We start from the raw sequence: 26823 nt of genomic DNA, 5'->3' as shown, positions 1-26823 counted from the left end.
TGCGAAAGTGTAGTCTGGTGTTGGTTGTGTGTATGCAGTAATAATAGGAAAAAAAGATGAAAAAAATTGATACAATTTGTACAAAAGAAGAAATGGAAATACAAGATGAGAAATCAACGATCGATTGATGATCACAGTGTAGATGAACTTGAGAGCGAGACACTCTCTTCAGCGTGTTGCGAGGTACCGGTGTTGGTGGTGGTGGCAGAAGCAGCTGCTGCCGCTGCTGCAGCTCTTTTTCTGGTTAATTTGGCGTAATCTTTTTAAAAGAAAACGGAGATGAGTTGACGATAGTCTATTGTACATACTTGAATGTTATACGTACGTAACCCGCATGCATTGCACAGCGTTCGCGCACCGTCAGGACCTCGGCGCCATTCGGGGGTTTCTGAAATATTGCAAGAATGGCAACGGCCGGGAAAAGTCGTTCGCCTTGTCCGTCGTCTTTGTCTCACTCGAGATCCTTCGATGGTTCGCCACGTTACTTCATCGTGGCTGAGCTAATAATTGCTCTGATCGTCAATATATATCCTGGCTGCGGTACCTTAACAGCAGCGGTGGGGACTTGCCTTTATTACCTGCGAATAATAGGGCGACGACGATCTATTGCTTGTTGTTATGCGCCGACTCTGCTGCTGCTGCTGCCTTGTCGGCGATGATAACTGCGGTTGTTGTGGTGGAGCGGGAGGCGGCGGTGGAGGTTGAGGTCTTGTGAGCTCAGCACTCATTTGGTGCTTTCTCAGCCGCAGGAGTGCATTCAGGATATCGTTTGCGCGAGTTATCATTTCATCTAACCATGGTCGCATTTGGTCCGGTTGATCGTTTTGCGCCTTTTTCTGGGTCTCGATAGTGTCGCACAGATATTGGCAGTGGCGAACAATCTTTTTGAATATATAGGATTAATCAACTTTCTTTTACCTCGACCCCGCGTGTGCTATCGTTACCTCGTCAATGTCATTGTCCATGATATTTTTAATCGCGTGATGCACAGGTGACGGTCGGATCAATGCGGACGATGTTGTTGGCGGTAAAGAATGAATATGTGACACAGCGGCGGGGGATGAAGAACCAAGTGGCGGTGGCGGATGATGATGCGGGTATGGATCGTGATAACGATGATGTGAATAATGCTGAGAAGACTGTTCTTGTTGCTGCTGTTGTTGTTGATGATGATGATGATGATGAAGCGTAAATGCTGATGCTGGTTTGGAGAAGGAAGAAGACAGAGCTGATAGCGAAGATGATGATGTTGTGGGGGGAGGCGGTTGCCACGACCTGCTGGTCAAGAGATTGTCAATCGCAGAGATGGGTGGCAAGTGCAGACTGTCGCTACTGGCAACATATTCAGCAAAAAGACGTCATTGGAATAAAGTGTACGTCATGGTTATCCTATACCTCTGAGATCGAGTGCGCGGTGGTCTGCTAACAATGCTGCTAAACGTTAGCAGATGACTCTTGCATTTTTAAAATACAATGAGAAAGGGAGTCATACTCTTCCATGTTTCGTTTTTCTTGCTGTTGTTACGTCAAAGTTTACTGTTGCGCGAAAATCTAGAAAGGAAATGGAAAAGAAAAGGCTAAAAAAGAAAAGGCGAAAGAGAAGAGAAGAGAGAAGAGAGAGGAGAAAAAGGGGGGCTCGATGGGCCGATGAAACCAAATGGTGATGCGACCTTCACCCCGGGAAACTTGTCCGAAGGTAATCGAGATGATTTAAAGCAGACAGCTACTGTTACACGCATCGTGTGCGTTTGTTTCCCTTCTCCTGATGTGTAACGAGACAAGGTCCATTTGACAACCTGTGAAGGCAATAAGCCTTGGTCGAACACGTGGGAGCAGCTAAAGTCCAGCGTTTTTCTCAGTGGTTTCCCATCAGCGTAAAGAAAGAACAAGCATAGAAAGAATCTCTGTCTTTGTCTTTCTCACATGAATACGGGGCACAAGGCTTATCGATAGATTGATTGGCTGTCTCAGCAAGATTGCGTTCTCACCTGCACAAACAAAAGCTTAATTAGGCTTCAGGGCACCCAGCGCACAATCAGAGATCATAGAGACCAAGATCTGAGATCAGCCCTGCTTTCCTATTGAGCAGCAGCCGAAGAAAAAACACGCGGGTACCGCATCTTCATGTTTTCCAAAACTCACTCCCATCTATAGAATGTTGCGATTTAAAACTGGTGGGCGTTTTCTTTACCCTGTGGTACGGTTACCTTGATTCTTGTATTTCTCTATCTAAATTAAGGAACATGAATTTTGCAAATAACAGCAGCGTATATGCTCCGAGCCCGAGGAATTGGTTGCCATTACCCGTCCCAACTCGATTTTCCTTTTTTTTCTTTCACCGAACTCTGCAAAAAGGGCAAAATGTACCGAATTCGGGGTGAGTCCCCCATCCCCCACCTTTTTGGTTAATCAACGGATGCGCCATTAATACCCTGCCGCAACAATAATACTGATGGACATTCCTAGATCGATTACGTAAATCAGCCAGTCCCTGCAAAGGTTACGAGTCTAATCTTCTTTCCATCACAGCGCATGCATGTGGCGTCCGTGAGAACATGGGAAAAAAGTAGGAATATCTCGTCACCGGTATCGCATCGTACAAGACACCATTGGCAGAATCAAATTTTGAGCGAGACACGTGCCATACATCGCTACTGCTGCGTATCAGTATCAGATCTACCATCGCCACATTCACAGCTATATTTAAGCATCGTACCTTTTTTCTTTCACTCTCAATGCAAAAGAAAACCAAAGCAGGTTACACTAGTATTCTCCATTCTCTTTCTTGCTTGAAGCTCTCAGATACTTCTGCTTTGCCGCAAATCCTTGTATTTGCATGCAAACAATTCATAGCTAACTGTCGGCGTCGAATCATAGTTGCCAAGGTAAAAGAGAAACCGCATCAATTTGTATTATTGAATATGCAGAAGAGTAATACTCCCACGACGACGAGGAAGCGTTTTGCGCGTTTCATTTTCATGTTTACATGCTGCCAGTCCCTGCAGGATCTAACTTGATCTAGAGAATTTCTTTTCTTTGCAGCAAAGCAGAGAGCATAATATCACTACTCCTCACAACATCTCTGTGGTTGCGATGAAGTAGAACTGCTGGGGGGTAGTTCTTGTCTGAAAAAAATTTTTAGGGTCCACTGCCAAGGATCAAGCTGTACAGGTGGTGTACGCAGCATCCGACATTGCAGAATGTTATAGAAAAACTCTTGCTAGATTCAGCATTTCCATTCAGCAACGGCAAAGTGTTATCGAGTGTCATCAAGTTCTCGTCTTTTCTATCACAAATGATTGGCAGGGGCAAACTCCGGAGTTTCAGCTGGAGGGGAAAATCCGCGGGTTCGGAACATCAACTTTTTGTTTGGGCAGATTTTCAACAGTGACAAAATTTCCTTTCACTTCTCCCTCTCTCTCTCCTCCACCTCGCCCGTGATCATCGATATACCGTCAACAACCAGTCGTCATTGTCTTTATCGATGAGAGCGACTGCATTGATCCTTGGCGTACTCGCTGCAGGAGTACTCCTGATCACTAACCAAGGCGCATCGGCTCTTCCTGTGTTCGAGACAGGTACGTGACAAGACGCTAACGTTCCTCCCAAACATTGTAAAACAGTAACAGCTGTGTGATCTGACTCGTGTGTATATATATTTTAAGTCAACGATTATGACTTGCATGGGAATAAATGTCCCTTGAAGCCACAGTATAACGTCTCATGTCCTCTGCTGTGCGTGACCGACCACAGTTATTGTCCGTCAGCCCTTGCACCTACATGTCCCACCGGTCAGATGTTTTGCGGGGACGGCACCTGCAAGACTTCCTGCGACGGGGTAGCCAATGCATGCACATGCAGTGAAGATAACTCGGCTTATACCAATTATGTACCTTGCGCTGCTGGCCAGACAGTCAACATTACTCACTTTCAACCGGATAACGCCACAGACCAAACCATGGCTGTCTGTGCCGCCGCTGCTAATATATCCAACGCCGGCGTCTGGGGTACCGACTTTACGCCCTCGATCTGGCTGCAATGCCCCGCTGCGCCCAATCCGTACTTTACTTTCACTGAGCCCATGTGGAAAGCTGTTTGGTCATTGATGGGCATCGAGGCTGCGATTCTCGGTCTTTGGCACGTCTATAAGACCTTGCGTGAAGCCAAATTCCATCGCGAAATGGCAATCGCTGCCAAGGAAGCAAGCTCAGCCGTCAATGAAAAAGCTGTTGCTGCCGCTGCTGCTATCGAAGACGTCGATAACGAGAAAGATAAGAAGATGCAAGAGCACGATAACGTATCAGACACTTCGTCCTTGCAAGATTCAGAACGCCTTCGATTTCGTGGATACAACACTGACTACTTTGGTTTGTTTGGCCTTGGATCGGTGGTTGTTGTTACCTTGTTGTTCCTTGTCTTCCTGGGCTGTCTTGTGAGCGACTACTGTAAGTAGATCTGGTCTGGAAGGAAAAAAATCTGAGTTCATGTGATCTTAACACGTAATAACCTCTTTTGTACAACATCATCAGACGGAAATCTAGGTGGGGCAGCTTTTGCGATCTTCTTGACCAGCGATCTGTCATCCAAGATATTCTGCGCAGTCTGGCACATTTCGGCTGCCTGGTTCGCTGTCGTCCTATTCTCACGTCGACGTATCCGCAACTATTTTCGCATCGAATCTTACGCACATACATCGAAATACGTTCAGGTCGAGAGACGCCAGGAAGAATTGATCTTCTTGGATGATGGCAGCAAATTGATTGCGAAACTTCGTCAAATGGAATCAATCCTTCGCAAACGTTTCAAGTAAGTCGTATAAATCATATAATTCTATTCTACGTGCCTATCTTACTTTTCTCTTCTTTAGCATGGACATTATCGTTGAAACTTGCCCAGTCTGCTTCACCTCCAACGGTCTCCGATACTTTGAATATCAATGCATGCGCTACGTGTTTAATGCGGATAAGCACAGATTCGAACCTTACGAATTTGATCTCGGCAACACGCATCGCACCCTGCACGAATACGGTAAGGGTATCACGACCAAGGAAGCCGAAGCGCGCCAAGGTCTATTGGGCTCCAACTTGATTAAAGTGCGCGTGCCCACAATTCCTATGGCCATTGCTCAAGAGTAAGTCATCCTTCACTCTGCTGCTTATAGATGACGAGATATTAACCGATCGATGTAGATTCAGTTCATTCTTGTACTTGTACCAAATGATGTGCATGTGGGTTTGGTAGTAAGTATCGAAAATATACCAGATCCGTTTAAAAGTTGAGCACTGGTTAATTCTTTGTCATAGCTACTTTCAATATTTCCAAATGGGTCTCGTGCAAACATGTATCATTTTGCTGTCAGCGTTCATCCGCATCATCTTGCGTTTGCGTGCAGAGTATCGTATCAAGGCAATGGCCGAAGATGTCAGCAAAGTCAATATTCTGCGAGATGGCGAGTGGAAGCACGATGTCTCGAGCGCCGAGCTCGTGCCCGGTGACGTCTTTGAAGTGCATGAGAATGATATAGTTCCTTGCGATGCTGTCATTCTATCTGGCACTGTAGTCGTGAATGAATCTTCATTGACCGGCGAAGCGATGCCCATCCGTAAAATTGCTATACACAACGACGATGCCGAGTATGATATGATGGGTTCGGGCAAGAACAATACGTTGTTTGCCGGTACGATCGTATCACAGATCACTCCTGCCGGTGACGGGGATGGCCGCGTCCATGCACTGGCACTGCGCACTGGTATCGCGAGTGAGAAGGGTATGCTGATTCACAAGATTCTTTTCCCCTCGCCTGTGAACTTTATCTTCAATGAGCACATCAAGCTTGCTATCTGTATTTTGCTCCTTTGGGGTGGAATCGCGTTTGCTTTGACTCTCTGGCTCATGGGTCGCGGCAACATTACTAGCTGGTTCTACGGTGTTTTCATCCTGTCTGAAATTTTCTCCCCTTTGCTGCCAGCTGCGTTCACCATCAATCAATCTGTGTGTGCTGCGCGTCTCCGTGGAAAGAAAATTCTTTGCTTGGACTTGCCTCGCATCAACTTGTCTGGCAAAGTCCGTATCTTTTGCTTTGACAAGACCGGCACTCTGACCCGTGAAGGTTTGGAATTTTACGGCGCCGTTCCTACTCCTGTCAGTGTCGGTGCACATACCTTCCCCGAACGCCAAACTGATCCGCTGCAAATGGAGCCTGTGCTCGCAATGGGTATTGCAACCTGCCATGCTGTCACCAAAGTCCACGATCAGTTTATCGGTAATCCGGTCGATATTGAATCGTTCCATGCGATGAAGTGGGAACTTTTGCCACCTAGCGATAAGCAGTACCTCGACACGTTGAACCGACCTGCAACCAACCCGAACGAAAAGCCTACTCCGGTGCATGTTCTTCGTCGCTTCGAGTTTGTGCACGCGCGTGCTTCGCAATCTGTTGCAGTTTTGGACTCTGTCACCAACCACGTTCACGTATTTTTGAAGGGCTCGTTTGAACGTGTCAAGCATCTTTCTGCTCCGGAATCCATTCCGCAGGATTACGACCAGAAGGCTGCCAAGTACGCTCAAGAGGGCTGCTATGTTCTGTCCTTGGCCCACCGTGACCTCGGTGTTCTCGGACAAGATGTCAGCTTGGAAATCATCAAATCCATGACTCGAGACGAATTGGAGACAGGATGTTCGTTCGCCGGTTTTATCCTGTTCCGCAACATGCTCAAGGACGATACTCCTCAAGCTATTGCAGAGCTCAAGGAAGGCGACACTCGCGTGGTCATGATCACTGGTGACACTGCATTGACCGGTATCTTTATTGCCCGCCAGTGTGGTATGATTGCACCCCACCAGCGCGTTCTCCTTGGTGACTTGGTGAACGGCTCAATTGTTTGGCACGATGTGGACTCTGGAAGCCAAGAGGATGTTGACAGAGTGCTTCAAGACGATCCCAGGGAAGACCACGAAAAGAACGTCGAGCTGGCAGTAACCGGCCGTGCTTTCGAGGCATTGATGGCACAGAACAAGATGCGCAAATACCTGCTTCACACTCGTGTCTTTGCCCGCATGACTCCTACCGATAAGGTGCAGTGCGTCCGTCTGCATATGGAGAAGGGTGTCACTGGCATGTGCGGTGACGGTGGCAATGATTGCGGTGCTTTGCGCGCTGCCCACGTCGGTCTCGCACTTTCCGAAGCAGAAGCGTCCATTGTCTCGCCCTTCAGCACAAACAACAGGTGAATGTCAAGACAATTTTGGGTTTTTTCATTTTGATGTTAATCAGGATATATACATAGATCTATCATGCAATGCGTGGAGCTCTTGAAGCAGGGTCGATCTGCATTGGCAACCAGCTTTGCAAATTACAAGTTTTTGATTTTCTACGGTGAATGCATGGCTTTTTGGGAATTACTCATGTTCTACTTTACTGTCATTGCATATCAACCTATTTGGATCACGATCGATGGCAAGTATTTTTTTCAAAAAACAACAATTTTAAATTATAACTGACATTGGAGGCTCTAGGTTTCATTACTACGTTTATGACGTTTGCAATTACGCAAGCTCGACCTGCAAAGAAACTGGGCCCGTCTCGTCCGACCGCCAAACCTGTTGGTCCACAGACATTGGCTTCCTGCCTGGGTGTTGTCTTTATCAACTTTTGGTTCATTGTCGGCAGGTATGAACTCATAAGGTTCAAAAGTAAAGCAAAAGATGATATATCTCACACATCATCGTTATCTTTTAAAGCGTCATCTGGCTTTTCCAGCAGGATTGGTTTGTCTGCAACGAATTCGACAGCAGTGCTATTGACTCTGCAAAGTGGTGGTTGCTGGGCGACAACTATGAAGCAGAAGTTATCTCTTTGGTTGTTTTGTTCCAGTTCTTCAACAACGGCGCTCTTGTCAACTTTGGATCAGTATTCCGTCAGTCGTGGTGGCGCAACTACATTCTTGTGTTTATCTGGTGCTGCTTCTTTGTGAGCACGAGCTTCTTGACTCTTGCTGATCCTAATCCATACAGCTGCATTGTAAGTATAAAAGTTAGTGTTTGGGAGGGTATGAGTGACTGAAAAATGATATAGTTCCGTATAAACTGCGGTACAGCTGAAGTGTTGCATGACCAATTGGGATACCCGATGCCTTACTGGCACATTGAACCATACAACTCACCCTTGGGTCACAACGTCTTGCCAAAATGGTTCCGTTGGCAACTGTGGGGATTCATTCTTGGAAACTGCCTTGCTACGGCCATCTGGGAGCGCGTTATCGTACTTGGTGTTGCTCGCTCTTGGGCGATCAAGCGCCGGGCTGCCAAACCGCAGAAGGGTCGTATTTTGTTCAAGTTGTAAGACATCATCCTCCATTATATTCGCTCCTTTTTTACGCACGTAAGTTTAGATTCTATATCACTTTGTATATTTTGCGCCCATGACATTCTATAATATAAATAAATTAAAAAGCATTGATACAATGTACAAAGCAAAACATCTTGACCCTTTTTTGTTGTTGCCTATTGCTTTTGCTATATATGATCTTAATCTATATCATACATGGAACAACTTGATTCGACTTGGCGGGGATTTCGTGACTTGACGCGACCCAGCGCGCGTGCTCTTTCTTTCAGGCACGAACACCGCTTCTCTCTCTTTGAAGCACTAATGTCAACACCAGCGGAAGAACCTGCATCCAGCACCAGCACCAACAGCGCAGAAATGGTGGTTGATGTTGAAGATACCAATGACCTCGAAGTTGGGGATGCAAACAAGGATCAGCAAGAACGTGCATTGAGCCCCGAGGAAGAAAAGGAAAAAGCAAAGCAGGAATGGGTCAAACGATTGCGGCTAAAGTTTTGCATACGGCCCGAGTTTGAAATTACAAAGAACATGATCTATTCTGACGGCACTCTCAATCAAGAGTATGTTTAGGGATAAGCGAGTATTAGCAGTCTTGCTCAATTTCTCTGTTTCTAGCTACTTTCGACCACCCAAGGGTGCAAAGGCCGAGGAGGCGAGGAAATGGACAGAAGTTGAAAAGCAGCTGCTCATTCAAGGTATCGAAAAGTACGGCATCGGCAACTTTGGAGAAATATCCAGGGAGCTCCTTCCCAAATGGGCAAGTATATAACAGCAGATCAGATTATCCTTCTCAACTAACAACGAGTTCACAGTCAACCAATGACCTCCGGATAAAGTGCATTCGACTCATAGGACGCCAAAACTTGCAACTGTATCGAGGCTGGAAGGGCAATGCCGACGATATTGCGCGCGAGTACAACCGCAACAAGGAAATCGGCTTAAAGTACGGTACTTGGAAACAGGGAGTTCTAGTCTACGACGACGACGGTCTCGTCGAGAAAGAACTCTTGGCACAGAAGAACGCTCAGCAACAAGAGGAGGACGTTGACATGGAGTAAACGTTTTTTACCAAAACCCGCCTGTAAATAGAACCAACCCTTCGACTTTTTTGTCATGCATCTAAACCCATCCCAATTCCAAGTTGCATACCTGACATATAAAAAAAAAGGAAATAAAATAACATATACATATATGACTGGAATGACCATTTTTTGCAGTTCATCACCGGCCTCTAATGTCCAAAAGATGAAACGATCGATCAGACGTTCTTCGAATATGCAAAAGACTAGACAACAGTGAATATGCTTGTATACGACACTGGCGCGACGATTCTGCTTAGTCTTTAGAAACTGGTTTATTATCATCTTCTTGCTGTTGCTGTGATAAAAGGATGGCTTCTTTTCGAAGCTGATCATTTGCATGAATCAGACGGCGCAATTCCGAGTCTTGCGGCAGCGAGTTGCGAAGAGTGCGCATGCCTTTATTCATTCCCATTGCCGTTCCCAGCGCAAGTCCAGTAAAGAAACCCACTTGGGCAAGATGGAATAATATTAGACGATGCAGTAAACGATGAAAAGCCTGGGTTTTCGTTTTACCTAGCGTTGGAACGCGTGTAGGACGAGGTCTTGATTTATCTAGTGTACATATATCAAATGAATACAAAGACCACGTAAAAGCCCAAAGCGAGTTTTGGCTTACTCCACAAGTGGCCTGACAGGCCTAGAGACGCAGCACCCACCGAAGCTAATCACGTTCAACGATCGAACAAGAGATCAGTTTCCGCGATTCAAACTAGAAATGTTATTACTTTTACCCAAAGTTACAACGTCAAACAGCGCGGTTCTAATAATAGTTTGCTCTGCAGGCGTTGGCTGGTACTTTGAAAGTTCCTGCTTGATTTCCTCTTTGGAAGACATGTTTTGGATAGTGGTGAATACAATGAAAACGCGAAATTTAGGGTATATAAATTAAAGCGCAGGTCCGCCATCCCATCCCGCTCAAATTCGATATAATACCATGACAACAAGAACAACAAGAACAAGGTCTAGCTATCATCGCCGTCTCTCCCCGCTACTGCTATCTGTGCTGCTGCTACTTGTGTTTGCTGCCACCAGCTCGTCTGCGTCTCCTTCGCCGCAGGATATCAATTACCATTGGCGTCAGCGGCCGTCGTCAACAACTTCAACAACGCCGTGTCCAACAGCAACGGAGCCGCCCGCCAAAGCGCGGACAAGCGAATACGGTATGCGGGAGCTTTTATATGCATATATAGTTGAAGTTGTTTTAACATAACTCATGTAGCGGACCCGTACGACGGACCAGGCATACCGGCGCACATGGCGATTGTTTGCAGTGTTTTGCTATTTATTAGTTTGTTTCTACTTTCTATCAGCTTCCAGTACTTTATTGTCACGATGGCAGCGACAGGGTTCCTTCTCGGAGGTAAAAAGGATACAGCTATTGTTCACCGTGATGCTTGATATTTAAACATTATCTGGCAGCAATGATCGCTTGGATGCTGCTGACAATTGCTGAGCCCAAAGACGGCTATCCATCCGCGCCTGTCGTCTTTGTTTCCGCGTGCTTTGGAACGGGTCTGCTGACAGCATTGGCCTGCATGAAATTTTGGAAAGTGACACTTTACATCCTAGGAGGTCAGTAGTATAATTGGTCTTCTGCCCAAAACACAAAAGATGCTAATATTTGCACCACCAGCATTTTCTGGCTACGTGCTGGCCATCTTTGTGTGGTGTTGGAGAGCGGACCATATATTGTACAACGTTTACGCCAGGCAGTTCACGAGCGTCGGATTCAGCGTAGGCGGCATACTCGGCGTCCAGTTGTTTGAATACTTGACCGTCAACCTATCCACCTCGTTCCTGGGTGCCTTTTGCTTCGTGCTAGGTCTGGACCTTGCTGTGCAGACCGGTTATGTGAATGGACCGCGATCTGTCTTGGACTTTAACCCGCACCACCAACGCAAGATACCATACGTTGCTACAAATAAAGTCTATGCCATGCTAGGCTCGGTGCTTGCTATCTGGCTTATTGGAACAATCTGGCAAGTGTGGTACAACAGAGGAAGAAGATTCGGATTGAACGTCGTCAAAGACGAATGTGTTAATGTCTGTTGCAAGGACATGAAATAGAAAAAAAAAACGTATGATATGCTCTTCTCCCTCTCTTATGCTTGATATTATGCTCCTCCCCCAGTATTTTGATTCAACCCTTTCGCAATATGTTATCTTTTCTTTTAAATCCGCATTTTGACGTTACTCCAATGAATAACGGTTTCGAACGAATTGCCTCTGTGATAATTCAGGAAACACGAGAGCGCGCGCGCGAAAAGGTGTGCATTGTATTTGGATGAGAGAAAAAAACAATGATAAGAACTGTAAGGTTGCTTCCATATTTCTTTTTTCCTTTTCCAGGTTGGCATTGCGTGTGTTGTTTGGGGGTGCGTGGTGTGGTGCGGATAGGGTGGGAATCTACATTTCGTTGGAGTATCCAATGACCTTGGTGAGCTGTTCGAATTTGATATTCTCGCGCACCTCCACGGATTTTGCTTCATTGTCCTTGTTAACAGGAATAGTGACAACGTTGCCGTTGATCTGCCACTGGTGCTTTGCGCAGAAATCCTCGAAGGCTTTACCGTCCAAAGCAAAGTACGATTCAAGCACGGATTTGTTGATGGATTGGTAGGACATGGACACGACTTTGGCAATGACCGCTCGGATAGCATCCTCAAAACCATTGACGGCCTTAACAAGCTCTTTGTGGGATGCATAAACTTTCCAAAATTCCGCATATCGTGCTTGCTCCAAGAGTTGCTGGAATTGGATCAGCTGCTGTACATTTTCGGATGCCTACAACTAACTAGTCAGCAAAGTTACTGTATGCTGACACACACTCTACACGCACCGCAAAGTCGGCCAACAGGTACATGCATAAATTGAAATCAGGGCCGGGGATGGCGGTCAAAGCTTTGGACAAGATGTTCACGATTACCGATTCTTTGGCGCTAGAGAGGTTGAATTGGTATCTGAAAAGAAATGGGACGCGTCAGAATTGGGCAAATGGGGGTATAAGACTCTCAATCTGCGTACAATTTCAATAATGCCAAATTGGCTTCAAGATCGTATGTGTCATTGCTGCATTGCTGGCTGAGATAATCTTCGAGTACTGGAACGTTTTCAGGGTTGTATCTCTCAACGCTGTCAATCAGAGTCTGGATATTCTGTGGACGGTCAACTTTCGCTACGACCATTATATGTGTATCGCGTATATATGTAGATGGATGGATGGATGGATACGTAAGTGGTGGGGATTTCAGAATGAAATTCAATTGGCGGGGCAGAGTGTGCGTGGCACAACCAATGAATTTACCCCAAGTCGAACGAGAATTGCTGGTATTGAACGTAATAGCGCAATCAGCTCATCTGCAATGTGTCCTATCCAGACTTTTCTTTCCAAGGATAATAAGATACATCTTCACGTAAGATATCAGCGTTATATAGCTCATAAGGACTTCGTTCTCTTTTGATTCCAAGGTTAAAGAGTTGATGTGCGACTAGAAGACTAGTTACGGTGAGATCAAAATCTCTCACATAGCAGACTGCTCGTTTTCCTTGCAATAGCTACCGTTACCATATTGAGAGTTCTAACTTCACATTGAGAATATCAACCATTCAAATAACATTCACAAACGACATCTGCAAAACTTTCAATCTTTTTCTTTTTAGTTCAAAATCAGGAAACAAAGAAGAAACAACACAAAAATGGGGCGGAACCTAGGACTTTTTAAGACTTGACTGTACAAATAGCGATTGTAGAGACGGAGAGGGGCGACGAGTTGTGTGTGATTGGTGAGAAATAGACATTATTTACAGTATTTTTAGAGACAAGAGATAGAGGAGAACAATTAGGAAGATTGCTGTTGGGTATGGAAGAAAGGCATTCTGTCACCGACTTGTTTTTCTCGAATCATCTGCAGGATGTGACGCATTCCTTTTCGAGCCTAAAAAAAGCCCATTGTAAATAAAAAATAAAAAGGATGCAGTAGTAGCAGCAGCAGCAACAATCAAAATGTACCTTTGATGCATTCTTTGCAAACGTGCTCTGGCCAAAAAGCTCGATTTTACCAGCCATGCCCCATCCAAACCGAGATACGATGCATGCTTCTGATTTGCATGATGTCCACTCTGGGTTCTCGGCATGCTGCTTAAATATTTGTGTTTCGACGATTTGCATTACGCGAACATGGTTCAAGTTTTTAGTGCGTGTCACCATTGTCATTGACTTGGGATCCACTTCTGATTCCTCGATAATGAATGCCTGAGAGTTTTTGATGAGCTGCGAAAAAGAAATATTAGTGTGAGAAGCACGATACTGCATTATCCTAAATTTTGTAGACGTACATGTTCCGGGAACCACTTTGGCGTCTTGCCCTTCTTCAAAACGAGTCGAGTGGTATGCAGCACTCCCCGCTCGTCAACGTGCCGGTCTAAAACATCGACTGCTAGCACTATGTCGTGATTCAGTTTTCAACTGCTTCTCGTGTGTCCCATTCCGAGAATTTACCGTGTGAGGCGAACGGATTAGGATACCGTAGCCAGAATGCATACGTCACATTCTGCCACGGGTGCCTAAAACAGTCAAGCGTGTTAAATTAAGAGCAGGTACACTGAAATGGGAGTAATTGAACGTACTCGTAGTTGAAGGTATGCTGGTAAAACTTGACCATGACCAGGGTAGAAGTAAAAATGTAGTAGATTTTTTCGATGGGATGACTTTTTGGCACCGAAATTGGGACGGAGACTGAAGATATGACTGGGCAAGCATGTGGGAACATTTAAGCTCTTCACTGTGCTGCTCCACATAACATGACAGAGAAAAAGAGACGCAGCTTATTATGCTGCCAGACCAGTGTTCTTGCTAAGTAATAACATTGATGTAAAGCATAAACTATTTGAAGCAAGTCTAGTTGTTGCAGGCTTAGAAAGCTAACGATTGTGGTGGGAAACTGACTATATGGGGCAGCGCTCAAGTGGGGCATTCGGCAACGGATGATAGTACCAGATTTTCAAATTGCTGACGTTACCATTGATGTGGCTGCGTGGTGATGTGCATTCCCTTTTCAAGACAGCCTATATAAACCTCTCGGTGATCTAAATATCCGATGCCGAAGACTCTGCAAATCAGATAAAAAGGGACAGTAACGTGTACTGTAATTTCGGGTACGCCTCGCGCGCGCACACAGTTAAGAGTCCAATGTTTCCGTGGACAATATGCCCTGCCCTGGGGCTCTCATGATAAGTTTTCGAATAGTAGTAGCTACAGGTAGATTCTGTATTTTTGGCGTAATAGACTATGTGACAAAAAGAAGAGGCGATGTTTGTTATCACCCTTGTGAAACTAGAGCCGTAAACGTGGGAGTGGCAGCACCTGTTGAAACCCGGTTGCCAATTTTGGGAGGGGATTAGGGCTGTGCGCGCAGCAGCAAACCCAAAAAAGAAAGAGACATCGACCAGACCATCTTCCTCTCCCTTCTTCCTTTTGCTTCCACTACTTTCTGTCCAATTAAAAACTTAAAGATCACATCATGAATTCTGATTTTTCTTCCTCCTTTGACTTTTCAACAATGGGCAGCCAGGCTGATTCACTGACATGGGATGTTTCATATACTTCCTTGCAAAACATTGATCAGAATGCGACACAGACAGCTCCATCTGCGAATGGAACTGCGTCCAAGACTCCCGAAGCTAAATCATCAAAGTCGACGAAGAATACGTCAGGTATAGTTAAGAGCTCAAGAGCTTCTTATACCTACGCATTTCAGGGCTGCGCAGTTGATTAATAATCAAACGACGGGCAGGATCTGTAAAGCGGAGTATCGACAAGACGGATCAAGGTAGGATAAAAATGCGACTTTTTGATTTTATTCTCCGGCATGCTTATGCCATTGACGATGAAGCAGGAGAAAATCAGCAGCGTCAGCAGAATCCAAAGCGCCCGGGACGCAAGCCTGTTGAGAAAAGTGAGGCAGTACGTTACAAATTTAGTCATCGGGTTATCGTGATTTCCTTTTTTCTCATTAAACAAATGCGCACTACAGGAACTATCGTCTGATCCAAAACAGAAACGGAAAGCACAGAACCGAGCCGCGCAGCGAGCTTTTCGAGAGCGTAAGGAAAAATACGTAGCCGAGCTGCAAGAACGAATCAGGCAACTTGAGCAAGAGAATGCGCTGAGCGAAGATCTCGTCAAAGAGAATGAGGCACTCAAGGAAAAGGTTCGGAAACTGCAGGAAGAAAATTATGCACTCAAGGGAGCCCAATTTACGTTCGAGTTTCCTATCGGCTCGTCATCCACAACAACAACTACGCCAGAAAGTAAATTCTTACCAACAACATCAACAGACTCGAGCAGCAGTCCATCCAACTCGCTCGATCACGGCAACAGTGCCTCCTCCGCCGCTGAAAGTCCACTTTATGCACTTGATCAGAGTGGCGGCAGCAGCAGCGACGAAGGGCAGAATCAGTCACCACAATCATTGGAGGATAACAATATCATGGAGCACAAAACCGACGATAAATTGTTCGGCGGCGGCACTGGTAACATGACTACTGGCACCAATCTATTCAGCCCGATACCGGCGTCGCAAGATTTAGAGTTCTTGGCTGTGCCAGGACCTGGAGACGATGGATACGTGGCACCGGCAAGCTTTGATCTGTTCCAGAGCAAGGATAATCTATTTTCAGACTATCGTGTGCCTGCTGACAATGATTTCTGGTCCCACACCGATTCACTCGCTGCTCTCTTTGGCGACGACGGTGGTGATCTTTTCGGTCTCAATGGACCTGCGCCCTTCACTCAGGATCAAGAGCCCGGTGCTATCAATGCATTCGACTTGTCATCATCAAACACTCTACAGCAACATCAGCAGCAGCAGCAGGAGCAAGAACCGTTCTTGCAAACCATGACACCAGTGCAGCGAAAAGCATACGAAGAGCTGCAAGAATTCAAGGCTAAGAGCATGCGTCTGTACGACGTCCGTGAACAGTTTGAAAAGCATTGTCCCGATTTCAACATTGACGAGCTTTGCTCAGAACTCAAAGAAAAGGCAAACTGCAGCATGAACAAGGATGTTGTAACAGATCGCGAGATCAACATGTTCCTCCGTTGCTTTTAACCACCACTGTTCTGGTATCCTGTAATCCTTTCCTTTACACACACCCCACCTGTCTCTCTCTAACTCTCTCTGTGTGTTGATCACCCCTTTATACGCACTTAGTCTTTCTCTCTCTCTTTCTCTTTACTTTTCACTTCCTTGTTTATTCCCTTTTGTGTTGTGTAAGTCTATTCCACCTCTTCCTCTTTGGTCTGAAAATGTCGTGTCCATCGCATCTATATACAGTTCCTTCATATCCGCATGTAACACCAACAAATAACTAAAATCCGTTGTATCTTTCTCTTTTTCTTTCGTTTCACTGTCTTTCAAAGAAGGATAATAAATACAAGGCAAAATATAAATTACTACCGAAGAACTACTACTACTATTATTACTAATAAATGACTCGGCTGTCCAGCTTTATGACGATAGGTGGTTCCTGCGTATTTGGTCTGGAAATCTCTGCCAGCTCGCGCCCAGCACTCCACGTGCCACCTTGGATAAGCTGCGACAGATTGAGGCGTTTTCGATCCAGGCCCAGCGTTTCACGTACGCGGTCAGCGACAATGTCCAAGTATGCAACTGTGAGTGCACGCCACTCTACGACAACCGGATCGCTCATCTCAAACATAGGAGCCACTTCAAATTTCGGCTGCCCTGGCAGCAGCGAGTTTTGCCGATATTTTTCGAGTCCACGCTCCAAATCGGGTTGCTTGAGCGTGATGAAGCCGGTATCCATCAACAGACCGCCGTTTCGATACTCTGGCAAGACAGTCAGCTGCTCTTTGCCTTCGATTGTTGCACCCAGCAGCTTCTCCATTGGTTCAACGAGGGAGTATGCCATCCATTGCGACAGACGGTGGAAAGGGATCCAGCACTGCTCATCAGTGTTAGATTGTACCGTGTCGCAGAGCCAAACATCGCCCAGGCCAGGGGTCCCGCCCTTGCCTGACGCAGCAGCCCACAACTCGCCCATTTCTTGCACAATAGGCCACAAGGTTTCTAGGTGAATGAGTGGCCCCTTCTTCGTATTGATGGTTGTTGGGTGGGAAAGGAGGTAGTCTGTAAGCAAGCTCGTTGTTAGTGCTCTTCTTTGTTATCTTTTCACAGTAAACAACAAGTTTACCCATGAGGTTGCCTGGTCGGGCAACATCTGTTCCAACACCACCAAAGTAATCATTGCGCGTAGAGACGATATGGCCCAAGTGATGCAGCAAGTCGAGACGATCATTGAGACCTGCCCAGATGAACGTATGATGCTGCTTTACTTGGAGACCCTTGACCAGTGTTTCCATTGACAATGCACAGAGAGCCTCAGCTGACATACAAATAAAACGCTTTAACGAAAAAAAAACTCGTAGACTGATAAATAATGGTATACTTACAGTCAACTCGATGAGGCTTGTTAGAGTCACTGGAAAAAGTACCAGCCATGAACATTTCAAACACGGCGACAGCCACACCCTCGTTTCGTTTAAGCATACGGCCAGTCAATTGCTCGCGGTAGGCCCAGTTGTGTCCCGTCTCAATGTCAAGCAAGACAGCAACAACAAACAGATCCAGAACCCGTCTAGTCTGCTCGAGCGGCTGTTCGCCGAGGCTTGCCCACGACTGGATCAAATTTTGTATCCTAGGTCGTCCACCCACGTCAAAATGCCGCCATCGACCGTGCACTGGCATATCAGTAGGATGATCAAAGTCGCGTTTTATCAGCGAAACCACGATATGCACCATGTCGTCTAGCTTGCTTGGATCCACATCGAAGTGCTGCAGCCTTTGCCGCGCCGCTGCTTCCTGCACTTTGAAACATCGTTCGCGAACCGATCGAAGACTTTGAAGGTACTCCGTATCGGTCGTGGGACTGGCTAGCATCGTCGTCGTTGTATAATTCACGTGTATAAATAGTAAACAGGGCCGCTGCTAAAAAAAATTAAAACAAAAGACAAGATGAAACAGGAATGAATAAATGTAAATATTCTTAAAAGAAGAACAAGGAACAGAAAGAGAGGGAGAGAGGGAGCTGGTGGCAGCGGATGATGACAATTTATGCTCGGGACGACGATGGAGGCGCATGTTTTCAAACTTGTATTTATACCAGTCTGTTAAACCCTGACAGGTCCATGAACTATGTATTAAAGTGTCGATCGTTGCCAAGATGGGAAGAAAAGAGAGAAAAACAGGCTCATACGATCCTTCTCCCCTTCAATTGCTAGGAGGAATCCTCCTTAGCGCTCGGGGTGACCAGATCCATTCCATTGGGTCGCTGCACATCAGGTGGTAATTGTCACTTTTTTCACACATTATAAATTCTAAGCGGTCAACCATTTTGTCTCTCTCCCTCTCCTTTTTCCAATGCACTGCCACACTGCTGTTGTCCGTGTGCGCGTATGCTTGCCTCCCTGGTTTATCTTCTTAAAAATTAGTCGCTACTCCTTTAATTCATTAATTAGCTAGGCTCTAGTGACAATTTCAAAGCGCCTAACAATGAATTTCTCGATTTCTACTATTACAGTGTGGATGATACAGCATACAATGATCACGACCCACGCTTGCCATCCAACGTATGTCAACTCCAGCCACGTGGATATACCTATCGTTACAAGCACAATATACATTTAATACAACACTGGTGATGTTGGTTTAGCCATCGCTTGCTTTACCTGGCGCGTAGACACCAAAGAGTAGTAAGCCGAGCGATATAATCGCTGCAACAATCATCCATTGGTTACTCAGAATACCAGTCTTGAAAACAGATTCTTGCACGCTTCGTGACAAGAACGAGTGAATCAACTGGATCATAGTAATACACACAAATGTCTTTCAAATGACGGCTGTAAGCATAAGACGCGATGGCGAGTTACCACACATTCCTACATACCATTGACTGCGAGTCAATCACTGACAAACTAAGCCAGTGAAGAGATAGTAGATAGGAGCCAAGTGACAGAACCGCCATGACCAGAGACTGCATGAGTATCACTATCCAAGTTCCCTTGGTAACCACATGAATTTTTGGATCCCTCGGGGCGCGTTGCATCAATGTAGTTTCTTTCGGCTCTACTCCCAGGGCCATTGCAGGTGGAATATCAGCTGGAGAATCCCGTTAGTCTACAAAAGGATCTCGATTACCGTCCCTCCTCTCTAAATTTACTACTTGCCTATCACGTTCCCCCAAAGAATCATCATTGTTGTGAACGGCGGAGGAAGACCAGCGATGGTGCAGATAAGCATGATGAATATCTCGGATCCATTGCAGCTAAGTAGATAGACAATAAACTTTAAGATATTGTCAAAGACATGACGCCCTTCTTCCACAGCCGCGACAATGGTGGTGAAGTTATCGTTAAGGAGAACCAGATCGGCAGCCTGCTTGGTAATTTCGGTGCCTGCTTGTCCCATTGCGACACCCACATCAGCCCTTTTGATGGCAGGCGCGTCTGGGTGGTGGGGACATTTTTTTTAGTATAGTCTGTTGCTATGGTGATTTGTTTCTCGTCGCTTTTACCATTGACGCCATCGCCTGTCATGGCCACGAGCTCACCACGTTGCTGCAGTGCCTTGACAATCATAAGCTTGTTGTCAGGACTGACGCGTGCAAAAACATTCGGGAAAGGGTCTAGCTCGATGATCGCATCTTCTGATAGCAAATCCAATTCTCGTCCGAGAATAGCACGACACTAGGTTAATTTAGAAATGTTTAAAGTTAAGCAATGGGAAAGGAGCAAAGGCATAGGAGCAACTACTACTACTGCTATGACGTACCATTCCAGGAACATTTGCTTGGAATATTCCTAGCTTGGAGGCAATTGCGACAGCCGTTTTCACATGGTCTCCGGTGATCATCGTGACACGGATACCGGCCTTTTGACACAGTTCTACGGACTCTCTGACTCCTTCCTTTGGCGGATCAATGAGACCAACTAGACCGATAAAGACAAGCTGATCCTCCGCCAAATCCTTCTCAAGTGTGCTCGATACATGCTTGATGGCTAACCCGAGTACGCGGAGACCTTGCGAAGCCATTCTGGTGCTTTCGTCTGACACACAAGTCGCAAACGCCGATGTCATGTCTACAAATCTGTATTCCTTGTCCTCCTGCGCTGCACTTCCTCCGTTGTTGATCTCTACCATGTAGCTACAGCATTTCCTGAGCAGTTCCTCTGGCGCGCCCTTGCACAGTAACACTGCTGCGTCGCCGGAGGTCTCCGATTGCACAAGCGTGCTCATTAACTTGCGCTCGCTGTCGAATGCACGCTCGAAGGTTCTCTTGTAACCTTGCTGGTCTGTCCAGTAATTCTTTCCAATGTTCGCTTTCTGGGAAGCAACGGCGAGTGCAATCTCGGTCGGGTCGCCAACAGTTTGCCAGATTTTAGCTTCCTCGTCGAACGTGACAGATGCATTGTTGCACAATGCAGACACCATCAATGCATATTTTAGCAGTGGCAAATATGTCTGCGGGCTGGATCGGTCAATGGGCCGAGATCGCAGCGCTGCATAATCCACTGGCTTGTTGGGTGTTGCAGAATTTGACTTTTCGGCTACTGCTGAACCCGAAGGCGCTGCTGCAGCGCTGCTAGGTTTAGCCTCCTCCTTCTCCTTTTCCTTCTCCTCCTTGTTGCTATCGTCATCATCCTCCAGAATCGTGGATCGTCGCATATGGATCATGCGCCGCCGCAGCTCTGCTGGTTCGATAACAATTTCGCCCTTGGCTGGATCGAGCGACGTCGATTCTGTAAACCGATACAGCGTATTATCTGCAGTCCAGAGTTCGGTGACACCCATTTTGCCTTCTGTCAAAGTTCCGGTCTAATATACCCACGCACACAGACTATCAATTCCGGACATAAAAGCTATCTTCTCTTTTTGAACTCACCTTGTCTGAGCAAATCACAGTGACGCTGCCTAAAGATTCCACAGCTGGCAACGTTCGGACTAGACATTGACTACGCATACATCAATCACCCAGGCAGAATGCGGTTCAGACTAAATGGATCACTCACTTTTGCGCCATTCGACGAACACCAAGCGCCATAGTAACTGTCGTCACTGCAACGAGACCTTCAGGTATAACCGATACCGCCAAACTGTAAATGCATAATGCTCCTCTAGTGAGCATAGCTGTGCCTTCAGTTTGGTCCCATGACTACCACCACTGACCTGATGCCAATATTGACCATAAAGACCGCATCCCGTTTCCATGCTACACCAATAATCACCACGAGGGCACACAAGAGTATCGCAATCAAAACAAGCACTTTGCCAAGCGTGCTCAGTCGGCGCTGGATGGGTGTCTTGGCCTTGTGTTTCGATCCAGCTTGGATAGCCGAACTAATTTTACCGATCTAAAAAGGCGAATGATGTCAGTATTCATGCGACGCTGTATACAACGGTGCTGTCCTTACCTCAGTTTGCTCGCCTGTCCGAACGACTATACCTTTCCCGTGTCCTCGGGCGATTGTAGTTGACATGAACGCGTTGCCCAGACAATCCCCCAAAGGAATACGCCTGGACTGTGGTGTTTTACTAGAAATTTAGAAAAAGATGGCATTGAAACTTTGAGAAAGACAATGTACCTTAGCTTTGATAACGTCGACCTTTTTGGCTACAGGCAAGCTTTCTCCTGTGAGGATACTTTCGATAATTTCGAGCTGTGCTACTTGTATCAGACGTATATCGGCAGGAACTGCATCGCCTTCATCGAGAACGACCAAGTCGCCCGGGACCAGTCCATCCGAGTCGAGCATCTGTTGCTCTCCATCGCGTATCACCCTTGCCTATCATGTGTCGTGTGAGCAACCGAGAAGAAAATGCACAACTTGCCAAGTTTGGGGAATACTAACCTTTGGAACAGATAAATCTAAGAGCGCGCTTAAGGTCTTGTGAGCTTTCCATTCCTGACTAAATCCAATGGTGGTATTGAGTACAACGACAACAAGCAGGACAGCCATGCTGTTAAATTGCTGCTGACCGGCTTGTATGGTAGCTGCAGCGAGAAGTAACAAGACCATGAAATCCGTCAATTGAGCCCAAAGCATCTTTACGGCACTCGGGCGCGGCGGATCGGGTAACTTGTTACTGCCATATTGTTCCCTCAAGGCAGGTACCAAAGCACTGGGTAAGCCGTTCTCCGGGTGGGTGTACGAGAACATTCGGAGCAACTTTTCGACCGGTCGATCAAAATACAAAGCTTGCGGTGGTGGTAACACAGTCGTGTTGTTTGCTGCTGAAACTTTGCACACGGATTGTGGCATCTTGGATGTTTCTTTTACGGAAATTTCAGAAGCCCACGGGGACTGCAGCAGCTGCTCCATATCGCTTTGCTCGCTTTCCTTGACGAGGTCGCGCCAATCGGTAATGTGCTGGGGAAAAAACGTTGTCAGCAGCTGCACGAGTGCAAGAGTGCCGCGCTTTTGTTTTTCGCTGCAAGATGCACGGCATCGATAGTGAATTTTGAGATGATTCCTGAGCTCAAAGACGTCTTTCTCACCCACAACGGCGCGAAATTCGACCACTTTTGCCAATGTAATAGACATTTAAATAAAACGCGGGGTTACGATACGAACCAATTTTTCAACCCTCACCTTGCTCGAGAAAATCTCCAAACAGGAAAAATGCCATATCTGCCGCCGGTGTAGGACGCTTACGTAGCAGATTTCCTTCAGTGTGGCTAGTGTTGAGCAACAGCGCTTCACACAGGCGCTTCATGATACCCTTGTCTAGGTGATGCTGGAACCCGCCTTTGATGCGGAAATCCATTACGTAACGCAGGCCCTCGAGTACTTCTTCGAGAGAAATGGAAGCATTATCTTTGACATCAAACAGGTCATGTACTACAATGTACATGCCGAAGCAATAAATACGGTTGCCTTTTGCAAAAAGTCCCATGCCTAGCCTATCTTTTGTTATGCCATACCATGGATTTCCACTTGCTGCTCAACAGACGCTTTTCCGTCAATGTTTGGAATGTCGATATATGTTGCATGATTACTGCCTTGCTGTTGTTGCTGTTGTTGCTGTTGTTGCTGAGCGTCGACAGGACCAAATTTTGCCATCTGTCTGTTAGAAAGCAGAGAGAGAGCAAAAGTGAAAGAGATAAAGCGAAAACAGAGAGAGAAATTGAAATAAGCATGTTTCAATTAAATCCTGGCACTTGCAGCCTGGAACGGACCTGATTTTACTGACTTGACGAAGCAAGTCTGCGGTCACGAGCCTCGATGGATGTAAGAACTACTACTACTACTACGGTTATGCTGATCGGCAAATCGCTTCTTCCAAGAACCCAAGTGTGTATGCTGCACAAGCTATATCCTGCTATCTAGCAGTAACAACGATTGACAGCGCATCGTTTATGCAGCCTATACTCATATTTGCTTAGTCTGCTTTGCTGCAAAAAAAGAAAAAAAAAAGCTGTCTCTCGCATCTGACCCGCACACCGCGTCTGCTGGCACAGTTGCTGTGCCGCCCACCCGCTCTGCTTGTAAAGTGCGTTTCATGGTCCGCAAGTCCTTTGTCACTCTCTCTATTGAACAATGGGCGACGGATCAAACACTTCAAATGCATTCTTGAGGAATCTTTCTCAGAAGAAGTACTCATGGATGCAACCTTCCTCAATACTGTCTCCTTCACCCGGCAAAGGCGCCGCTACACCACCCCAAATCTCGTCGTCAATATCTTCAAACAACATTCCTGCTGCTGCAGCAAATAGATCTCAATCAGCCAACAACGGTGAAGCATCGTCCAAAGAAATGAAGAGGCAGCCTTCTGAAGATTCAACACGATCAACGAAACGCGCACGTCGACAGGATCCTCTGACCAAAAAAGTAACGAGTCGCAAAAATTCGCCTCTTCCCAAGTTAGCCTCGCGTTCCTCAGCGTCGCCTTCGCCGGCACCGTCCATCGACTTGGAGAACCAGCAGCAGGTTCGACGCCGCGCAAAACGCCACCAACAGCCGCGTTTCAAATACTCAACCTTCAACGTCAAAGGATACAATATATTGCCGGTTCGCAACATATTGAGTGGATTTGACAAGAGCGATGTTTCTTACATGCCTGGCAACAAAGCAGGATCTCAAGGCATTATTCCGGATGTAAGTTATAGAAAGGTGCTGGTGGATATGTAAAAATTTAATGTATTAAATGGTTTGAATTCTAGCCGGAAGAAGAGTGGCACGATACGATCATTATCCATCCTGGTTCCCGCTATTTGCGTATCGGACGCTCGTCAGATGCGTTCCCTAGCACAGTCCCTCACGTCATTGCTCGCGAAATACAAACATCCAATATACCAGAGACGGACAACTCGACGGCGCAAGATGTCAATGAAGTAGCAGCGACAGTTTCTGCCAACCAATCCTCACTTGCAGACGAAAGCGATGTTCATCGGACAGCCGTTGATGCAAACAGTCTCAACTACAACCGCGACGAAGCTTTGCGAGAAATTAAGAATGAACTCAAATGGCGCATGAAAGCTGCCAAGCGCAGAGCCGTGCCGAATGCAGAAAGCCAGGTGGTTGGTTTCAACAGCCTCGCATACAAGGAAACCATCCCAGATCACAATGATCCCTATCGCGTCGAATGGACAGAAGTGAATGCATCAAGCCCTACTTATTTTGTGGGAGAGAAAGCATTGAATCTCCCTATATCAAAATATCCACAATACCGATTATCTTATCCCTGGAAACACGGCACACTGAATTGTCAGGATTACGACTCGGTCGAGGCTGTGCTAGGCGATCTACAAACCATATGGACAGACACGATCCGATCTGAACTGAAGGTTGAAGATACCAATTTCGAGAAATACAACGCAGTGGTAGTTGTTCCAGATCAAATGAATCGACGCTATATCAGCGATATCTTGACATTGCTCCTACGACATATGAAATTCAGAGCTGTATCCGTGCAGCAGGTAAGCACTGGGAAAGAAGATTCCTTAAGTTCTGCTACTAACGCACGCGTCGGATGGACAGGATTCTGTGTGTGCAACATACGGTGCCGGTATGTCAGGTGCATGCGTGGTGGATATTGGCGCACAGAAGACGAGCATTGCATGCATCGAAGAAGGAGTTATCCTCCCAGATTCCAAGTAGGCACTCTACAAGAGCATGCGCCATTTACAGTGTTAACATTTCCGATTTTCCATAGACTGTTTATTAGCATCGGTGGCGATGATATAACACGAACATTTGCATCCTTTTTACTTGCCAACAAATTCCCGTACGCAGATATAAATCTCTCTCGCGCTTACGATTGGCGGCTAGCACAAGAGCTGAAAGAAAAATGGTGCACGATGAATGAAGCGGATATCAGCGTCCAAGTATACGACTTTTTTGTGCGTTTACCCGGCGATAGCACCAAAAAATATCAATGCAAGGTGTACGACGAAGTGTTCCTGGCGCCGCTGTGTCTTGTCTATCCTTCAATCTTAAATGCAAAGGAGAAGACCGAAAACTTTAAAGCATTTGCAAATCCAAATGTAATCGATGACGTTGCAGATGATTCTCAGGTAATGCACTAAAATGCTTAAAGTTTACACAATCCTAACTGATGGTTTTACCAGACATCCCAGAGTACCGTTCCGACAATCTGGCAGCAGGAGCAAAAGGAGCTCACAGAGGCCATGTCAGAATCACCAGAGATGCCTACAGAGAAAGGAAGCGTGTACGATGTTTATCCCATAGATGTGGCAATAGCAAGATGCATCCAAGCTGCATCTGGGCCATCGGATGAACGGCTGAAACGTTTCTTCACCAGCATAATCTTGGTCGGCGGAGGCGGGATGATCAGCAACTTTAACAGAGTATTGGAAGACAGGTTAGTTTGATGGCAGTACGTGGTGAAATTAGCAAAGTTATTGATTTGAAAAAAATTACTATTTTATAGAATACTTTCTACTGTTATTGCACAGCAAGCTGCTATCGAGAAAGTCGAAGTTCTTCCTGCACCTCGCGAGCTGGATCCACGACTTTTAGTATGGAAAGGCGCATCTGTATTTAGCAAACTCGAGACAGCAAAGGAAATGTGGATAGGACAAAAGGAATGGGATGAGATTGGAGTGCGGTGTTTGCGCGACCGAGCCATGATTATGTAAAGTCGTCGCGAATAAAGTCAATGACAAACTTGCAGAGCCCACTTTGGCCTTCCTTTGTTGTGACACAGTGGCCGCCACTTGGCAACACCCCAATTTTCTTGATGGCCGGGCAAAATGTTTGGTACCGGCGCGCAACATCCCCCGGGTCTGGGTTTCCCTCCACCAGGCACTCGTCGTCTTTGGCGTGCAAGAAGGCCATCGGGCGTTCTACTCCAG

The 26823-nt window shown here is 46.3% G+C and overlaps 11 protein-coding genes across 11 annotated transcripts; 5 read left to right on the top strand and 6 right to left on the bottom strand.

Moving 5' to 3' along the window:
- Positions 1-131: 131 nt before the first annotated feature.
- VTP01DRAFT_4615 (uncharacterized protein) lies at positions 132-1500 on the bottom strand (the record flags this gene model as incomplete). Its single annotated transcript, XM_069383316.1, has 6 exons — positions 132-259; positions 326-500; positions 570-881; positions 945-1332; positions 1396-1431; positions 1493-1500. 6 exons carry the CDS (start codon positions 1498-1500, stop codon positions 132-134), a joined length of 1047 nt encoding a protein of 348 aa, XP_069244029.1.
- Positions 1501-3484: 1984 nt separating this feature from the next.
- On the top strand, positions 3485-8341 carry VTP01DRAFT_4614 (uncharacterized protein; the record flags this gene model as incomplete). The annotated part of the gene is made up of 10 exons (XM_069383315.1): positions 3485-3578; positions 3666-4445; positions 4530-4806; positions 4868-5131; positions 5190-5240; positions 5304-7226; positions 7287-7456; positions 7516-7669; positions 7741-8020; positions 8075-8341. 10 exons carry the CDS (start codon positions 3485-3487, stop codon positions 8339-8341), a joined length of 4260 nt encoding a protein of 1419 aa, XP_069244028.1.
- A 201-nt stretch (positions 8342-8542) lies between these two features.
- On the top strand, positions 8543-9405 carry VTP01DRAFT_4613 (uncharacterized protein; the record flags this gene model as incomplete). Its single annotated transcript, XM_069383314.1, has 3 exons — positions 8543-8907; positions 8963-9104; positions 9160-9405. The coding sequence occupies 3 exons, from the start codon at positions 8543-8545 to the stop codon at positions 9403-9405; spliced, it is 753 nt and encodes a 250-aa protein (XP_069244027.1).
- Positions 9406-9682: 277 nt separating this feature from the next.
- On the bottom strand, positions 9683-10263 carry VTP01DRAFT_4612 (uncharacterized protein; the record flags this gene model as incomplete). Its single annotated transcript, XM_069383313.1, has 3 exons — positions 9683-9876; positions 10046-10090; positions 10161-10263. The coding sequence occupies 3 exons, from the start codon at positions 10261-10263 to the stop codon at positions 9683-9685; spliced, it is 342 nt and encodes a 113-aa protein (XP_069244026.1).
- A 100-nt stretch (positions 10264-10363) lies between these two features.
- VTP01DRAFT_4611 (uncharacterized protein) lies at positions 10364-11496 on the top strand (the record flags this gene model as incomplete). Its single annotated transcript, XM_069383312.1, has 4 exons — positions 10364-10589; positions 10649-10789; positions 10849-11001; positions 11063-11496. The coding sequence occupies 4 exons, from the start codon at positions 10364-10366 to the stop codon at positions 11494-11496; spliced, it is 954 nt and encodes a 317-aa protein (XP_069244025.1).
- A 339-nt stretch (positions 11497-11835) lies between these two features.
- VTP01DRAFT_4610 (uncharacterized protein) lies at positions 11836-12614 on the bottom strand (the record flags this gene model as incomplete). The annotated part of the gene is made up of 3 exons (XM_069383311.1): positions 11836-12213; positions 12269-12389; positions 12454-12614. The coding sequence occupies 3 exons, from the start codon at positions 12612-12614 to the stop codon at positions 11836-11838; spliced, it is 660 nt and encodes a 219-aa protein (XP_069244024.1).
- A 654-nt stretch (positions 12615-13268) lies between these two features.
- On the bottom strand, positions 13269-14090 carry VTP01DRAFT_4609 (uncharacterized protein; the record flags this gene model as incomplete). Its single annotated transcript, XM_069383309.1, has 5 exons — positions 13269-13364; positions 13439-13699; positions 13765-13871; positions 13928-13992; positions 14056-14090. The coding sequence occupies 5 exons, from the start codon at positions 14088-14090 to the stop codon at positions 13269-13271; spliced, it is 564 nt and encodes a 187-aa protein (XP_069244023.1).
- Positions 14091-14948: 858 nt separating this feature from the next.
- VTP01DRAFT_4608 (uncharacterized protein) lies at positions 14949-16538 on the top strand (the record flags this gene model as incomplete). The annotated part of the gene is made up of 4 exons (XM_069383308.1): positions 14949-15141; positions 15222-15257; positions 15321-15391; positions 15462-16538. 4 exons carry the CDS (start codon positions 14949-14951, stop codon positions 16536-16538), a joined length of 1377 nt encoding a protein of 458 aa, XP_069244022.1.
- Positions 16539-16661: 123 nt separating this feature from the next.
- VTP01DRAFT_4607 (uncharacterized protein) lies at positions 16662-18389 on the bottom strand (the record flags this gene model as incomplete). The annotated part of the gene is made up of 4 exons (XM_069383307.1): positions 16662-16836; positions 16913-17579; positions 17644-17835; positions 17903-18389. 4 exons carry the CDS (start codon positions 18387-18389, stop codon positions 16662-16664), a joined length of 1521 nt encoding a protein of 506 aa, XP_069244021.1.
- Positions 18390-18967: 578 nt separating this feature from the next.
- On the bottom strand, positions 18968-23569 carry VTP01DRAFT_4606 (uncharacterized protein; the record flags this gene model as incomplete). The annotated part of the gene is made up of 14 exons (XM_069383306.1): positions 18968-19107; positions 19178-19334; positions 19396-19607; positions 19676-19954; positions 20023-20194; positions 20280-21323; positions 21391-21460; positions 21518-21601; positions 21675-21859; positions 21920-22027; positions 22091-22291; positions 22358-23028; positions 23099-23347; positions 23431-23569. 14 exons carry the CDS (start codon positions 23567-23569, stop codon positions 18968-18970), a joined length of 3711 nt encoding a protein of 1236 aa, XP_069244020.1.
- Positions 23570-24046: 477 nt separating this feature from the next.
- Positions 24047-26607, top strand: VTP01DRAFT_4605 (uncharacterized protein; the record flags this gene model as incomplete). Its single annotated transcript, XM_069383305.1, has 6 exons — positions 24047-24604; positions 24670-25425; positions 25487-25602; positions 25662-26022; positions 26077-26330; positions 26400-26607. The coding sequence occupies 6 exons, from the start codon at positions 24047-24049 to the stop codon at positions 26605-26607; spliced, it is 2253 nt and encodes a 750-aa protein (XP_069244019.1).
- Between the last annotated feature and the right edge of the window lie 216 nt (positions 26608-26823).

This window comes from Rhizomucor pusillus (genome assembly GCF_041956525.1).
Source record: "Rhizomucor pusillus strain CBS 183.67 unplaced genomic scaffold VTP01scaffold_2, whole genome shotgun sequence".
Classification (NCBI taxonomy): Eukaryota; Fungi; Mucoromycota; class Mucoromycetes; order Mucorales; family Lichtheimiaceae; genus Rhizomucor; species Rhizomucor pusillus.
Note: the sequence above shows the minus strand (reverse complement) of the source record. Positions and strands in the feature narration are given on the sequence as shown.